Below are 17,652 nucleotides of genomic sequence, written 5' to 3' on the forward strand. Positions count from 1 at the left end.
CACTAAGAAAAAAAAGGCCTAGAGAGGTCAGATATTTCTCTCGTCCAATCTGATACCTCTACAGCCTGATATTTCTATGTTGGGCAGCAGGCAGATACGGGATTGTTGAGGGATCAGTTTGTGCCATTCCCGAATTTTCCTTGAATGCGACGGCACAGCGATAAACCAGTGGTTCTACATCTTTGCTTGCAGTCGAGAAGTCGCTGGGATTCTTTTTAAATTCCTCATTGCTGGGTCTCGTACTCCCGCACATTGTGTGTCTTTGTTATGAGGTGGTGCGACAACTTTAGTAACAAAGAAACAGAATTTCCGGGGGATGAGGCCCAGAAATCAGGATTTTAAAAAGATTCCCCGGTGATTCTAATGTGCAGCCAAGGTTGAGAACCACTGCCTTAGAGAGGCGCCAGCAGTTGTCAATGATATTCTCCATTTCCCTTCACATTTTAATTTTTCTCTCCCCCTTTCTTTCTGCCTCCTGACTCTGTCTTTTTCTCCATTTTCCCTTCCTCCAGCTTTGCCCTGCTCTCCCAGTGGCATCCATGAATACTGTTAAATTAACTGGCAGTCAGATATTTCTAAAGGTTGATGTGATTTGATTAGCTTGATTTCATTGCCTTCCTTAAAAAACAACTAATGTCCAATCTACAGTGGGCCATGAGTCCTAGTCAGAACTTTATCAGCGAAACCCTGTGAAAAAGGAAAATATTTGTTATAACTGAGAGGAAGATTCAAAACACACACACACAGACACAGTAAGCAATATGTGTCAGAAACTGGCAAAGTTGATTTATATTCTCATTCTCTTTGCACTTGCTATACCCTTGCCCTGCTTTGTATTTCTTCTTATCATTCATTACAAACTAACATGCTATATATTTTACTTTTCTATATGTTTACTATTAGTCTCTTCCTCCCAGAACGTGAGCTCCACGTAGGCAGTGATTTTATTAATTTTGTCTACCTTGATATCATTTTTCTTGAACAGTGCCTGGCACATAGTTGGTTCTCAGAGATAATTTAATGTTAATAATTATAACTAATAATATCAATAACAAATAATAAATGACATGTTAATATCAACAATCATATCACATTTGGTGAATGAATGAAAGAATAACTGAATAAGCTTTCTAAGAATTGACTACTTGTTCCTTTATATCCTATTTTATGTTTATGTCATAATTATAGTTCTTTGTTGCACTATGGTGAATTTTGAAAAAAAATCATGTACTAGTAATTATCTCTTCTCTATTAGTTGTAAGCTCATTGAGGAGTGGAACTTTTTTTTTTAATGTATAGGGATGCCTGCTTTATTTCCTACTAAGTGACTACATTTCAGGCTGGTGACATCAAGTAACAGTCTAATTACCAGCTAATTTTGTACCTCTGAACTACACATCAGCAATCCAGTTCAGACAGGAGCAATGTTGTTACAGATAATTGGGGGCTGGGTTTTCCAAATAAATGGTCTTGGTTGGCAGAGTTCTGTAGTGTGGAACCAAGGATAAGGCCTGGGGTTGCTTCAAAGACCCCGACACCTGGTTGAGAGAGGCTAAACCTGTGCAGGTTCCTAGGCGAAGCCCTCCATCCCAAATGCTAAGAACACAGATGCTATTCTCCTTTTTGTGGTCAGTTAAGCCCAAATAAGGAGCCAAGTTAGCAGGGCCTAGGAAAGTGGACCCAAGGCATACTCTTCATTGACATGTCTTCTGCCCTCATTCCCACCCTTGGGCACAGCTTTTTCTGCAGGTTCTTAGGAAAAAGCTAGGCTTCTGGTAAGTAGTCTCTTTTTAGTTCTGCTTTGAAAAGAAAAGGGGATGACAGGGGTAACCAAAGTTGGGCACAGGCACCTCAACAGAGTTCATGTAGTCCCGGCCCAGAGGAATGCACTGGGGAGGCTGTGCTTCTCTAAGAACCAGGGCCAGGTGCATCTTCTTGGAAAGATGTTGGAGGAGAAGAAGTTATTAACAAAATTCCAAGCTAGTAGGGGCTGTTTGTATGAGAAGGCAGAAACTTAAAGAAGGTCAAGATCAAGGAAGAAAGAGAGATAAGAAAGGAATGAGAAGCCCTTAGTCCATGGTAAGAGCTCAATCAAAGTAAGCAGTTACTATATGAATCACCAGAGAAGAACACAAACTTCCTTTGAAATCTGAGATCCCTGCCCAAGTACCAATTGTTCCACCTTTGTCACTGAACTGTGTGAGCCAGAGCACGGATGCACTGTCCCTTCTTGCTCACTGGGCAGGACACCTTGGCAAATACTTCACCAAGAGCTGGTGACTGAGAGTGAGTGATGCAGCACCAGCTCTGGCCAGGCTTGGGTGTCCGTGAATCGCAAGCAGCGTCTCCAAACATGGTGGGTTCCTATGCTGCTGAGAGGATGCGCACCCTAGGGTACTAGCTGAGAAGCTAATGGAGAAAAACGGTACCATAGAGAGGCTGGACACTTGGGTTATGTGATTCAGGACACGCTGGGTATAAGGAAGGAAGGGAAGGAAGGGAAGGAGGGAAGACTGAGTTTTAAGTAGTGTCTCATGAGGTCGGAGGCCCACTAGATGGACTCTTGTTTGAGCTTTTCTTCTAGGAGTCATTCAAGAGGCCTCTGCAATGGTAGGGCTGATCTCCTCCACATCCATCATGTCCTTGACCCAGACTGCCATGTCCAGTAGCCTCTGGCAGGTTGGTGTAATCTCTCAGGGAGTCAATCATATCATCCTCCTCCACCATGAAGAACAGAAGTGGTGCCTCCCCTTTGGCTTTGTACTTGGCAGTGATCTTCTCAGCTATTGGCTGGATCACCTGCTTGGCCACCTGGGACTTCCCATCATCCTCAGAATCTACAAAAAGGATGAGGCCAGGGCTCCAGGGCATTGGAGTCAGACAGCTCTGAGCACAGGCATGATGTTCCACGGGAACTCCCTGCAGTTCTTGCCCTCTGTCAGCACCTCCACTGGACCCTGCAGGTCCAGCATGATGAGGGTGGGAATGCCTTGGATTCCATACAGGCAGTTGAGGCACAACACTGGGCCTCCTCAGTGTAGGGGACAGCAAGCCAGGGCATCTCACTGAAATACTATTTGAATATAAGTCCTCTGACCTGACTGCACTAACAAGGATGACTTCAAGTTTCTGACCTGCCTCCTTGATCTTCCGGTAGGATTCCACCAGGACCGGGGTGAGGCTTTGGCAGGGGGGACACCAGTGTACGGAGAAATAGACTTCCACGTGAGACCCCTCCAGGCTGCTATTCTCCATTATTTCTAAGCAGGAGCCCTGCAATGACTTCCCTGAAAAAACGGTTTAGGTCCCCAAGGGAATTCCAAATTTTCTGGGTCACCATGAATCACCAGCAGCCCATTCCTGCACATGATCTTTCCAGTGGTGGCATCCAAGAATATTAGTGATGAATGTTGGAAATTTGATATTTGTTCCAAAGTTTAAGCTTCCTGTATTGCATTGTCAACCAAGACATGTCACCCAGGAAGTCCTGCTATTGCTGCTGGTCCTGGTCCAAGGACACAAAGACATTTCCAGGCAGCACTGGGGTTCTGGCTCCATGACCACCAGCCAATCCCTCCTCCCCTCAGGCTCACAGCTTCTGGCCCAAGCCTCTGTATTCCCTTGTCCTGGCTCAGGCGGCCATAGAAAGTGGCTAGGCTGGCATTAAGCTGCGCGCAGGGGGGCGCTCAGGCTGCAGCCCAAGTAGAGCAGTGAGTGTAATCCACCTCCTTGTTGCTTCCTGTCATCAACTTCTCAGGGAGTATCTCCCTCCTCCAGAAAGTCCTACATCCTGGCCCACTGCAGCGGGCAGTCAGACTGCAGTGGCAGGGCTCCCTGGGTCTGCACAGTGGGCGAGGCCACAGTGGTGTCGAAGGCAAGAGGCAAGAACCAGGGGTGGAACTGTTTTTGTTTAATATTTATTATCCAAGCCTAAGACAGTACCTGCTAAACATTTAATGAATGAATGAACACATTCTACCTACAAATACTACTTACAATATTAGCAAGATTCAATGAATTTAGTGAATTGAACGAATTGTTTGTGAAATGATTGATTTATTTTGAATGAATTAATTACTGTTATTACTGAATGAATTCCTGCCTGACTTATTTATTTCCCATCCTAGCAACCTTATTCCAGAACATTGTCATAAAATGGGAGCTGCCCAGTAAAACACATTTGAGTATTTATAAATAAGAATTTAATTTATGAAAGATAAAACATGGGGTTGTTAGGAATTATACTGGAATATTTGTTTCTCAACTTATTTTAGCATTTTGTGTTGATATTTTGATGTGGAAACTAGGATTCCCATGACTTAATCCTTAAATTTTTTAGTTTAGGATGTTAATTGTGGGTAGAATGAATTACAATAACTAAAATAATTGCTTGGTTATAATACAAGTAATGTCTCCTTTACTTCTTTGCTTTCTGTCCAATTATTTATTTGTCTTCCCTACTGTAATGGTGTTTTATTACACTTTATTCTTGGTGTTTACAGCAAGTATGTATTATTGAATACATATCAGTAATATGTATTCAAAGATAGGTTTTTACATTTTAAAAAAAATTTTAAAATTAAAGTTTATATTCAATATTATTTATATTATTTTCAGGTGTACAGTATAGTTGTTAGACAATCATGTACTTTACAAAGTGATTTCTCCCGATATTTCCAGTGCCCACCTGGCAACATACTTATTACAATATTATTGACTATATTTCCTATGTTGTAGTTACATTCCCATGACTATTTTGTAACTACCAGTTTGTATTTCTTAGTCCCTTCACCTTTTTCACCCAGCCTCCCAACCCCCCACACATCTGGCAACTATCAGTCTGATCTTTGTATCTTTGAGGGTTTCTATTCTGTTTGTTCATTTATTTCACTCTTTTATTTTCCACATATAAATGAAATCGTATGGTATTTATCTTTCTCTGTCTGACTTATTTCACTTAGCATACCCTCTCAGTCCATCTGTGCTGTTGCAAATGGCAAGGTTTCATTCTTTTTTATGGCCAAGTAATATTCCATAGTTTCTCTGTACCGCTGCTTTTTTATCCACTTATCTATTTTATTAATTTTTTTTTTATTGATTTCAGAGACGAAGGGAGAGGGAAAGAGAGATACAGAAACATCAGTGATGAGAGAGAATCATTGATCGGCTGCCTTCTGCATGCCCCCGACTGGGGATTGAGCCTGCAACCTGGGCATGTGCCCTAACTGGGAATCGAACTATGATCTCCTGGTTCATAGGTTGATGCTCAACCACTGATCACACCAGCTTGGCAATCCACTCATTTATTGATGGGTCCTTGGATTGCTTCCATATCTTGGCTATTGTAAAGAACACTGCAGTGAACATACGGGTGCATATATTCTTTTGAATTATACTTTGGGTTTCTTCAGATATATACCCAGAAGTGGAATCACTGGGTCGTAAGGCAGTTTCATTTTTATTTTTATTTATTTATTTATTTTTAAAGTATATTTTATTGATTTTTTTTACAGAGAGGAAGGGAGAAGGAGAGGGATAGAGAGTTAGAAACATCGATGAGAGAGAAACATCGATTCAGCTGCCTCTTGCACACTCCCCACTGGGGATGTGCCCGCAACCAAGGTACATGCCCTTGACCAGAATCAAACCTGGGACCCTTCAGTCCACAGGCCGACGCTCTATCCACTGAGCCAAACCGATCAGGGCGGCAGTTTCATTTTTAATTTTGAGGAACCTTCATACTGTTTTCCATAGTGGCTACACTGATCTGCATTTCCACCAATAGTGCACTAGGGTTCCCTTTTCTTCAACATTCTCTCCAACACTTTTTTGTTGATTTATTGATGATAGCCATTCTGACAGGTGTGAGGTGATATCTCATTGTGGTTTTAATTTTCAGTTCTCTGATGACTAGTGATGTTAAGCATCTTTTCATACATCTACTAGTCATTTGTATGTTCTCTTTGGAGAAGTGTCCATCTGTTCTTGCCCATTTTTTTTAAATTGAATTGTTTGATTTTTTTGGTGTTGAGTTGTATGAATTCTTTATAAATTTTGGATATTAATACCTTATTGGATCTATGATTGGTGAATATGTTCTTCCATTCATAGGTTGTGTTTTTGTTTTGTTGATGGTTTCCTTTGCTGTGCAGAATCATTTTAGTTCGATGTAGTCCCATTTGTTTATTTTTTTCTTTTGTTTCCCTTGTCTAAGGAGATAAATAAATATTGCTAAAAGAAATGTTTCTTTTACTGCCTATGTTTTCTTTTAGAAGTTTTATGGTTTTGAGTGTTATATTTAAGTCTTTAATCCATTTTGAGATTATTCTTGTGTATGGTGTAAGAAGGTGCTCTATTTTTACTTTTTGCAACTGTCCAGTTTTGCAAGCACTGTTTACTGAATATATGGTCTTTATACATTCTTGCTGCCTTTATCATATATTAATTAACCATATAGGTGTGGGTTTATTTATGGCTCTCTATACTGTTCCACTGATCTATGTGTCTGTTTTTTGCCAGTACCATACTGTTTTGATTACTATAGCCGTATAGTATTGTTTGATATCAAAGATATGTTTTGAAAGAATGATTATAATGACATATTATTTGTTGAGTGATTACCACATCAGGCTTGTACATGTTGTACCCCATTTAATCTTTGTAGCAGTCATATCAAGTAGTACTATAATTATCCCCATTTTATGGATGAGGGAGCTCAGACTTATAGAAGTTAAGAAATTTGCCAAATATCACAGAGCTGGTAAGCAGAAGAGGCCTGAGTCATTGAAATTTTTAAAATCCTGATTTCTGGGCCTCATCCTCTGGAAATTCTGTTTCTTTGTTATGGGGTGGGGCCACAACATTAGTAACAAAGAAAGAATTTCTGGAGGATGAGGCCCAGAAATCAGGATTTTAAAAAGATCCCCAGGTGATTCTAATGTGCAGCCAACGTTGAGAACCACTGTATTAAAGGGTCCATACATTGACTTATTTTAACTCGGTTGCTCTGAGCTCCAGTATTGGGGCAGCAGCTCAAAAGGCACCAAGGCCATTTAGGGAGAAACTGAGTTGTCTGGTATCAGAGAGAGCTTAAGGGTGTTTTTTTTCCTGGACAGTGCTGGCAGAGGCTATTGTTTTGTGTGTGTGTGTGTGTGTGTGTGTGTGTGTGTGTGTGTTGAGCCCTCCCCCTATGGAGCCAGTGGGCAGGTGCCATATCTGTCTCCATCAACCTGGGTATCACCATTCACCCTACTGGTGATACACTGAGACCCTGCCCTACCCAACTAGCGGACCTATCCAAGCTGTTTCCAATGTTTTTTTTTCCATACAAATGGTCTGTCTTGGCTTATGTTCCAGACTTCCCTAAAATCTCTCAAACAAGCAGAATCTGGCCTCAGCATGCCCCATAACTCTTGCTAAGTGGCCTCAGGCCCAGCACTAGTGGTAACCAGCCTTGGCTTGCAGCTTGACCTCTCCTGGGCACCTTTAAGCCCAGCACAAGTAGAAGCCATCTGTAGATTGCTTTGTTGTTCATAATCGATGGCCCCAGGCAGAGCACACGTGGTGGCTGACCTTGGCCTGCACCTTCCAGGAGGCCCCAGAGCCAGTGCACCCAGTGGACAGCTTCAGACCATGCTGGAGCACCATTCAAACACCTTCATGAGTAACACACTCAAGGAGTGGACTCAGCAGTTACCAGAGTAAAATCTTAGATATTTCTTGTAGCAATATTTTTTCTGATATATCTCCTAGGGCAAGGGAAACAAAAGAAAAAAAAATAAACAAATGGGACTGCATCAAACTAAACATTTTTTCACAGCAAGAGAAATCACGAGCAAAATGAAAAGACAACCCACTGAATAGGAAGACACATTCACCAATGATACCTCTGATAAGGAGTTAATATTCTAAAATTTATGAACAATCAAACAACTCAACACCAAAAAATAAACAAACCGCCCACCTCCCCCCCAAAATAATCCAGTTTCAAAACAGGCAAAGCACCTGATTGGACACTTCTCCAAGGAAGATATACAGATGGCCAATATACATATGAAACGATGCCAAATGTCACGAATTATCAGAGAAATGCAAATTAAAACCACAAATGAGTTATCACCTCACACCTCTCAGAATGGCTATCATTAATAAATCCACAAATGACAAGTGTTGGCGAGGATGTTGAGAAAAGGGAACCCTAGTGCACTGTTGGCCATAATGCGGATTGGTACAGCTACTATGGAAAACAGTGTAGAGTTTCCTGAAAAACTTAAAAATGTAACTGCCTTTTGACCCAGCTACTCTACTTCTGGGATTATATCCAAAGAAAATTGAAACGCAGATTGGAAAGAATATATGCACCCCTGTGTTCATTGCAGTTCTATTTACAATAGCCAAGATTGGAAGGAGCTCAAGTGCTCCTCAGCACTTGATAAGTTAGGGGAAAGCTTGTGCTACATTTACACAATGGGAATACTACTCAGCCATAAAAAGAGGAAAATCTTACCTTTTGTAATAGCATAGATGGCTCTGGAGAGTATTATGCTGAATGAGATAAGCCAGTTAGAAAAACACAAGTACCATATGATTTCACTCATATGTGGCATCTAATGAACAAAAATAAACTAACAATGTGGAGACAGACTCATGGATACAGAGAACAGAATGTGTGAGAAGGTGAAGGGATTAGGCAAGGAAAAAAAGAAAGACTGATGAACACAGACAACAGTATAGTGATTGCCCAAGGGAAGGAGGCATTGGGGGAGGTAGAAGAAGGTAAAGGGGTATAAATGGTGATGGAAGAAGACGACTTGACTTGGGGTGGTAAACACAATACAATATTCAGATGATGTATTGTAGAATTGTATACCTGAACTTGTATAATTTTATTAACCAATGTCACCCCAATAAATTCAATTAAAACAACAAAATCAATGAGATACCATTTCACCTATTAGAATGACCAAAATCCAGAACACTGACAACAACAAATGCTGTGGAGGATCTGAGTAAGAGGAACTCAATCATTGCTGCTGGTAATGTAAAATGGTATAGCCACTTTGAAAGACAGCTTAGAAGTTTTTGTGTGGGTTTTTTTTCAGTATTAGTCACTTTATTTTCTCCTTTCTGTGGTTGTAAGAAGTATGTTGCCATTGTAAAACAATAGATTTTAGTAATAACATTTTTATTTATATTTTCAGCTATCAAATTTCTCAAAGATGTCCAGTATATGCTCTATCATATTTTTAAAAAATTATTATTGATTTTAGAGAGAGGTAGGGAGAAGGAGAGATAGAAATGTCAATAAGAGAGAAACATCTATTGGCTGTCTCTTGCACATTCCCTACTGGGGACTGAGCCTGCAACCTGGGCATATGCCCTGACTATGAATCAAACCGCAACCTGGGCATATGCCCTGACTGAAAATATATGCAGTGACCCCCTGGTATATGGATCATGCTCAACTAATTAAGCCACACTGGTCACACCACTCTATCACATTTTAAACATTATTTTCCCAACATTCTTCATGGGAGCTAAATAATGGATTTCATTAACCCCATTTTACAAATAATGAAATCTTATAACATATAACACACTGAATGCTAAAGAAAGCATGTTTTCATGAAGAGAAAAGTCTTGAAACTTCCTTCAACATTTCTCAAAATTACTGTCTTTTGCTCTTCTAGAAGTTTTTTTTTAAAAAAACTGAACATCTTCTTACCATATCATCTAGCAATTATGTTTCTTGCTATTTACCCACATGAGTTGAAAACATGTCCACACAAAAACCTGCACTGAATGTTTTTATAGCAGCTCTATTCATAATTGTCAAAACTTGAATGCAACCAAGATGAATGAATAAAAGAACTGTGGTACCTCCATGCCAATGTTATTCAGTGCCATTAAGAAATGAATAATCAAGCTTTGAAAAAACATGGAGAAATCCTAAGACATATTATTAAGTGAAAGAAGAGTATCTGAAAAGGCTATATACTGTGTGATAACGAATGAGTTTCTAGAGAGGCAAAACTGTGGGGACAGTAAAAGAATTGGTGGCAGAGATTTGGGGGAAGGGAGGGAATTTTAGGACAATGACCTTGTCCTATATGGTACTATGAGAATGGATACATGTCATTATACATTTGTCAGAATCTGTAGAATGTACAACACCAGGTATAAACTATGGGCTTTGGTTGACAACAATATGTCAATGTTGGTTTATCAGTTGTGACAAATGTACAAATATTGGAGGGTAGGGGGATAGGTGCCCTGGAAAGGATGGGAATATATGGGAGCTTCCTGTACTTTCCACTCAGATTTTCTGTGAACCTAAAACTAGTCTAAAAACAAAGTCAATTAATTAAAAAATAGAATTTATAACACAATGAGTGAGCCCTAATATAAACTATAGACTTTAGTTAATAATAAAAATATAGCCTGACTGGCATGACTCAGTGGTTGAGCATCAACTTAATAACCAAGAGGTCACAGTTTGATTCCCAGTCAGGGCCACAGACATTTGGTGGAAATTTACTTGGTATTTAAGTGAATTTGTCTAAAATTTTACGTCTATGTAAATTGAAGGAACTAGCTAAATACTAAAATGATGTTTGTTAATTTACTATTCTAACAAGTTTTCATATCAATTCACAGTTACTTTGTTACAGAAATGGTTTGTAAATTCTACAATCTAAATCCATAAAAGCCTAAGCGACTGTCCAACTGTTATACCATCTGACCAGTAGCTATGACACACAATGACCACCAGGGGCAGACACTCAACGAAGGAGCTGCTGAGCTGTGGTGACTTGGCAGCTACAGTTCTCGGGTGATGCACCCGGAACCAGAGAGGAGGGAGCCCAATTCCAGGGTGCATTACCCGAAAACCGCCCTTTCGCAACCCGGGACCCCTCAGGGGATGTCGGAGAGCCAGTTTTGGCCTGATCCCGGAAGGCCAGGCCTAGGGACCCCACCAGTGCACGAATCTGTCCACCAGGCCTCTAGTAGTAAATATAAAGTACATTCCCTTGCTAAACCACTTTTTCTATAATATAAATAAGGACACTGACTTCCTTATTTTCTTATATATTTAGCTATTTATTTTTCCCCTTAAAAAAACAATTTACTTTTTAGCTTCTTAGGCAGTAGAATTAAGTGAAGAACGCTAGTTTGAAAAATACTTAAGTTTATTTGATCCCAAAAGAATGAAATAGTGTCCAATCTTATTGCAATTGATAGTTCAATACAACACAAAAAATCTTTAAAAATGTATTCGAAAAGTCCCAAGTTTTGTGACTATTTGTATATCTGATATGAGTTAATATCAATGAAAATATTTTGGTTCATTTTATGGACCTGTTAGTCATTGTGTACACTGAGTTATTTTTAATTTTGCTATTAAAATAATTTGTTTAATATTAAGTAGTGAAAGGACATTTGGATATTAGATCTTGAGGGAAAAGTGGGTGACAGATCATAAGTTATCAAATACAAGTTTCAAAAATAGACATCTATTCTTACTAATGCAAGACATAGAGTTTTACTATCTAGTTAAAAAATTTTAAGTTGAGTTATTTGTGTGTGGTTGAAATGATAAAGATTTTATTGCCATTTTAAGTTATCAGCATTAAAAAAGCAATTAACAAAATTCCATTAATAAAAAAGACAAAAAATACTTTTTAGCATGCAAATATTTATTAACAGAAACTACAATAATACAAGGAATATTTTCTTACACACAAAATTAAAGACCTAAACACTAAAAACCATTTCTCATATTCTAATAATCAGTGGGGTGATGGAGGCATCAATGAATGTCATTGCAAATACATGTGAACATTACATGAAATGCACAATTAGTTTCATCTCAGCAGTAGACAGCCACCTCTTTTTTGGTACAGCCTACATTACAACACTTATCAGATAATCGGTAAGGGGCCTCTCTCTTTTTTAGGAAATGTTTAACTAAGCGTATGTTTTTTAATTTTGAAAGACTTTTGTTTTCTGCTTCACTTTGTCTCTGGAGACCATTTTTCTTAAATTCTTCAAAGTTAAGATTTATATCCTTTGATGAAGCTTGTTGAAGTAGCTCTTTCAATAATGGCTGCCTCTCAGCTAGTGTTGTCTTCAGTTCCTGTTGAGAAGTAGGAATGAATTCCATCCTCATATTTAAGGGTTCTGCATTCTTGGTGGTGGAAAATGGCATGATTTCTAAGTTAAAAAAAAAAGAGGAGGAGAAGAAAAAATACTCATGTCAATGGACATCAGGAAAACTAAAAATTTGCATAGATATAAAGGAAAGCATTGTCTCAATAAAATTAAATATCAACATAATCAGCAAGTTACCTAATATGTAAACAATTTAGTTCATATAGTTGGGCACTTTAAAATACACAAATTTACCAAGTTTATAATGCTTTATTCCACTTGGACCATCTGTTACTTCTTATGTCCCCTTAATGCTTTCATTAAAGGCCTGCACCTTTCCCCGACATAGCTGAAGTCATCTTGGTCATTAAAAACAGTTTGACTACATATTAATTTTTCTTACCTGAGTAATTTTCTTCCATTGCTAAGTAACTTACCATTGAGTTATAATAACCCTTGAAGAGTATATTAGTTATTTGAAACTATCAAATAATCTATGGTGGAAAATTACTGCTTCAAGATAAAGTTAAAAAGGCAGAATTTTCAACTGCTCCAATCTCTTAGGGTGGTGAAACCAGTCCTTGACGCCTCATACATATACTCTTTAACGATTTCTCTTCTTCAGAATATTTACTCCAAATTGTAGCTGAGCCCCTTGTGATTTTAATGCCCCTAGTATTTTTGACAGCTAGAATTAAATAATTTAATTCTTAATCAGGTCTTTGTTCACATGTTAAGCACTTTTCCTACTCAACTCTTTTGTTCTCACGAATGGACTCAAGTTGCTGATGTACTTTCTCTTTGTCAAGCAGGTAATAAATACAGGGTCACCAGGAGAATTTTTGAGTTTGTTTTGCAGAAGGAAAGAATGTCTTCTAAGTAGCTGAGATGAGCTGTTGACACTCAGGAGTCTGCTATGAAAAAGCATCATCTGTGACTAAAGCTATACAGACTTCTCTGTCAGTTCCCTGGAACTCTCCTTCCCCTACGCCCTAGCTACACAAAAACTCCCTACTTTTGCTTTTAGGGACAGATGGATTTGTGAGATCTTGCTCTCCCATTCTGTCACCTCAGCCAAATTGAATACACCTTTCTCTATCTCCAAGAACCAGTGTCTCAATGTTTTGGCCTACTAGCACATTAATACACACACCTGAATTTTGGGCGGTGATTCTGCAGCAAAATCATTTTGCTGTTTGTCTGAAGGGCAAACTTCCTTTGACTCTTGGTCCCTTGCGGGTTCTCCTGAAGATGACAAGGCCCTTTTCTTTATCTTCAATCTCTTCTCTTACAAATGAATTTCAAGACCCAGTTCAAAGCTGTGGGGCCCTGGCTGGTGTGGCTCAGTTGGTTGAGTGTCGTCCCATGCACCTAGGGTTTGCTAGTTCCAGTCTTGGTCGGGCCCATGCCTGCCTTGGGGGTGGGCTCAATCCCCAGTAGGGGTTGTGCAGGAGGCAACCAATCAGTGTTTCACCGATTGATGTTTCTCTAACTCATCAATGTTTCTCTCTCTTTCCCCCTCTCCCTCTCTAAAATATCAGTAAAAGCATGTAAATAAAAGAAGTGGGAAGCTAGGCTCTCCCCTTTGGTGAAGTATAAAAAAAATACATAAAATAAAACAAAAGAGGAGGTTTTCAATGGCATGGGCCATGGCTCAGCATTTTATTTATTTATTTATTTATTTATTTACAGAGGAAGAGAGTTGTTAAATCCAAGGCTTCATGTCCACCTCTCCAGGACCCTATGGGAGGTCTTTTGAGTTCTGCGTCAGACATATTTGATAACCGGTTCACACCTCACTGCCCCCTGTCCTCTCAAGATGCCCTGTCTAGTTGCCCCAGCCGGTAGCACTCCTGCTCTCCAGGCCACAGACCTTGACTCTGGGGTCTAACCCCAATTTGCCCTGCCTTTTACGGGTCTTTGGGCAGCCTTATCTCCTCTGTGGCTATCCCCTTCTCCCCACCAAGTCTGCCTTGCTGCCAAGAGGCGAAGGGCATGCCTCTCAGATAAAATTGTTTACTGTTCCCATAGTTTTCCCTTGCTTGGTAAGATCCCTGGTAAGACCCTTACTAGAAAAGCAAGTTATAAAGGGAACAATCCAAATTTTTAGGGACCAGCAGCTCTCACCTGCAGATGGTCCAGATCTTGGCTTACGCTGCTTCCTCATGTCCTCTGCCCAGATGTGAGTGCCGCAGACACGGATGAAGAAACGGACTAATTCGAGGTTGCACTTAGTAAAAATTTCCGTGTCCTGGCCTCGGCTCTCTCTGGGAAGTTGGCTCAGTAGCAGCCAACTTCCTAGCAGGTGGAACAAGAACAGGCGCAGCATCCTGGACCTTATCTCTCTTGCTCTGGGCATTTCAGCCTTTGTCTAGAGACTGTAGCTGCTGCCACCTACCAGCCTCTGCCAGTATGCCAATCCTGGACTTCAGGATACTTTCCCTTGGCTCCACCAAGCTTTTATAGCTCTCAGGCTACCACTTAGACCTTGAGGCAATGGTCCAAGCTCCACCCCTTTCCCCACCCAGCTCCTTGTAATGCACTACCCTACCCCTCTTCCCAGCTCTAATTTATCTTTTCAACCTTTCCTCCATTTGCCCATCTTTCTGTTCTTGGCCCTCTTATAGTGGTATTTTTTCCCCTCTTTCCTTATCCTCAAGCCATTTTGTATACTTATGTAAAGCTAGTCAATATTTGAAGTATTTCCTTTATTATAAAGCTAGGCTGGCCATTACACTAAATTTATCAACAAAAATAAAATAGAAATTGCCCAGCCAGTGTGGCTTAGTAGTTGAGCGTCAACCTATGAACCAGGAGGTCACGGTTCAATTCCTGGTCAGGATACATGCCTGGGTTGTAGGTTCAATCTCCAGTGTGGGGCATGTAGGAGGCAGCTGATCAATGATTCTCTCATATCATTGATGTTTCTCTCTCTCTCTCCCTCTTTCTTCCTCTCTGAAATCAATAAAAATATATTTTAAAAAATAAACAGAAATTATTCATACTCTTATAACCTAGAGTTTTCCAGTATGAACATTTGCTGCATAACCTGTTGATCTAAATAAGATTATAATTAGATTAATGAGTATAGTATGTGGTATATCAATTCATAAAAATATAATGAATGAAATTATAAGATATTGACAAGAGAGGGAAAACTGATGAATTTTTATCTAAATCGCAGTAGAAACATTAAAATTCTCAATGCATCACTTTAGGCTTGCGCAATATCATAAGTTTGCCATGCACTTTCTCTACTGCCTTTCCTCCAGTTCTTCTGGGAGGTGGTTTGATAGCAACCCAGTTTCTTGAATACTTTAATTTGATGTTGCATTTTATATTTCTGAGACTAGAGAACACACACACACACACACACACACACACACACACACACACAGAGAGAGAGAAACAAACCATAAAAGAAAAGGGAAAAGAAGCAGTAGAATCCCACAATTACAAGAAGAAAATTTTGATAGTACATGTTACAGCATAAAAATCATGTGGGTTTTTGTTGTTGTTTTTACTGTATCCTATGTTTGCTGTATTTGGTGAGGTAATTTTTTTTCAATGATACAAACCTTTTTATTTTATTTGGTTAGAAATATTCCCTGGATAACTTAAAGGGTGTCCCAAAATTCACGCAAGAAGTAATTTTGATAGAAAACACAGGTTTATAATTAAAAATTGTAAATTTTTTATTGATTCATAAATTATACAGTATAGGGTTATGTATGGAATAGCATATCAAGTAAATGGATTATCATGTCTCGATAGCGAGCACCATTAACTGTTATTGCCCGAGCAGCCGCATTTTCGAAGAAGAATGGTCCGATGATGCCTCCAGCCCAAAATCCGCACCAAACAGTGACACGTTGTGGATGCATTTGTTTCTCAACAATCACTCGTGGATTTTCTGAACCCCAAATGCGACAATTTTGTTGATTAACCAAGCCATCAAGATGAAAATGAGCCTCAGCGCTGAAGATGATTTTGTTCGAAAAATCAGTATCCACTTGTTGTTGTTCCATAATCCATTCAACGAACTCTATTCGCTGTGCCTGGTTCTTGAGTCAATTGAACTTTGTAAGCATGAAGATGCAAATCTTTCGTGAGAATACGCTGTAGAGAGCTTCTCGAAATGTCCAATTCTTGACCACGGTGCCGAATTGATGTCCCTGGACTCTCAGCAACACTCTCACGAACTGCTTTGATGTTTTGTTTTGAACGACTTGTTGAAGGACGGCCAGAGTGTTTAAGATCACTAATTGATCCAGACTCCCTAAATTTTTTAATTAATCTCTTCACAGTTGATGAAGTTAAATCACTATTCCGACCATATTTTGCACGAAAATTGTGAACTGTAGCTGCCAAACTTTCATTATTTTTACAATATTGCTCAACAATGAAAAGGCGTTGTTCTTTCGTTTTGTTGTGGAGTGCGAGCGACAGAATGACCAGAACTCCAGACTGATTAAAATGTAGAGAGCCTTTACTGACTGGCCAGTGTCCGCTCCTCCACTCAGGAAGCCCAAGAGAGAAGCGGCCTCGACCATCTGCAGAGTCCAATATTTAAAGGGGACAACTACATCTGTGTTCAGGTTCCCATAGTAAGCAAAGCCAAGTCACAAAAGCTAATTGCGTAGTTTTAGCCAAGCTATTCATCATCCTCCTGTTATTGATTTCTGGGTAACTTAAAGGTCAGGACTATTCTTAATTTTGATCTGGCTGTTCTTTGTAGGCCGTTGCTCAGGTGTGTGAGCTCAGTTCCTAGAAACTTTGCACAGGCTGTCAAGCTGCTGCATCACTGATGACAGAGATTTTACATCAGGTTTATATTTCGTGACCTTCAGAGATATGCACGAGCTACTACTTTCATCCATCAGGGTACTCCTATTATGAGACTTAACAAAATTCATCACTGAGAACAAAGATTCACAAGCATATGTGGATGAAAACATGGAGAGTAACGCTGTTGCAAAGTTTTTTAAACAGAAAAAATTTTCTGGAATGGCATTCCAAGTCCTCAATAGTTTTCGACACTATTGAAATTGCTCTTCCCCTCTCTCGTCAATCCATGTCTATGGTCTTTAAGATAACTTGTTATGTAAAATTATTTATTTATCTAAGATGCACCTACACTGAATTTATCTGAAAAATAAAAAGTCGATATTAAGAAAAAAATTGTAAATAGAGATTATAAGAGAGGGTTTCGCGTGCCAGCAAAAGTTACTGGCATGCCATGTTTGGCACGCGTGCCAGGGGTTGCCCACCCCTGCCCTAGGAGATTTATCAGTAAACGCATTGCTATGAGAGATGTCTGAGATTTTGCTGCCTATGGTTTCTTCTAGGATTTTTATGGTTTCATGACTTACATGTAAGTCTTCTATCCATTTTGAGTTTACTCTTCTGTAAGTTGGTGGTCTAGTTTCTTTTCTTCTTCCTTTTTTAGCATGTATTTGTCCAATTTTCCCAATAGCATTTATTGAGGAGACTGTCTTGACT

The 17,652-nt window shown here is 39.5% G+C and overlaps 1 protein-coding gene and 1 pseudogene across 1 annotated transcript; both read right to left on the minus strand.

The window, feature by feature from the left end:
• Positions 1-2,591: 2,591 nt before the first annotated feature.
• Positions 2,592-6,639, minus strand: LOC102426615 (annotated as a pseudogene).
• A 5,056-nt stretch (positions 6,640-11,695) lies between these two features.
• Positions 11,696-14,587, minus strand: LOC102426925 (prorelaxin-like). Its single transcript, XM_006094139.3, has 2 exons — positions 14,278-14,587; positions 11,696-12,213 (listed from the first exon to the last, which is right to left on the minus strand). The coding sequence occupies exons 1-2, from the start codon at positions 14,507-14,509 to the stop codon at positions 11,870-11,872; spliced, it is 576 nt and encodes a 191-aa protein (XP_006094201.2). The 5' UTR covers positions 14,510-14,587; the 3' UTR covers positions 11,696-11,869.
• Positions 14,588-17,652: the final 3,065 nt, after the last annotated feature.

This window comes from Myotis lucifugus, unplaced genomic scaffold (assembly GCF_000147115.1).
Source record: "Myotis lucifugus unplaced genomic scaffold, Myoluc2.0 scaffold_130, whole genome shotgun sequence".
NCBI lineage: Eukaryota > Metazoa > Chordata > Mammalia > Chiroptera > Vespertilionidae > Myotis > Myotis lucifugus.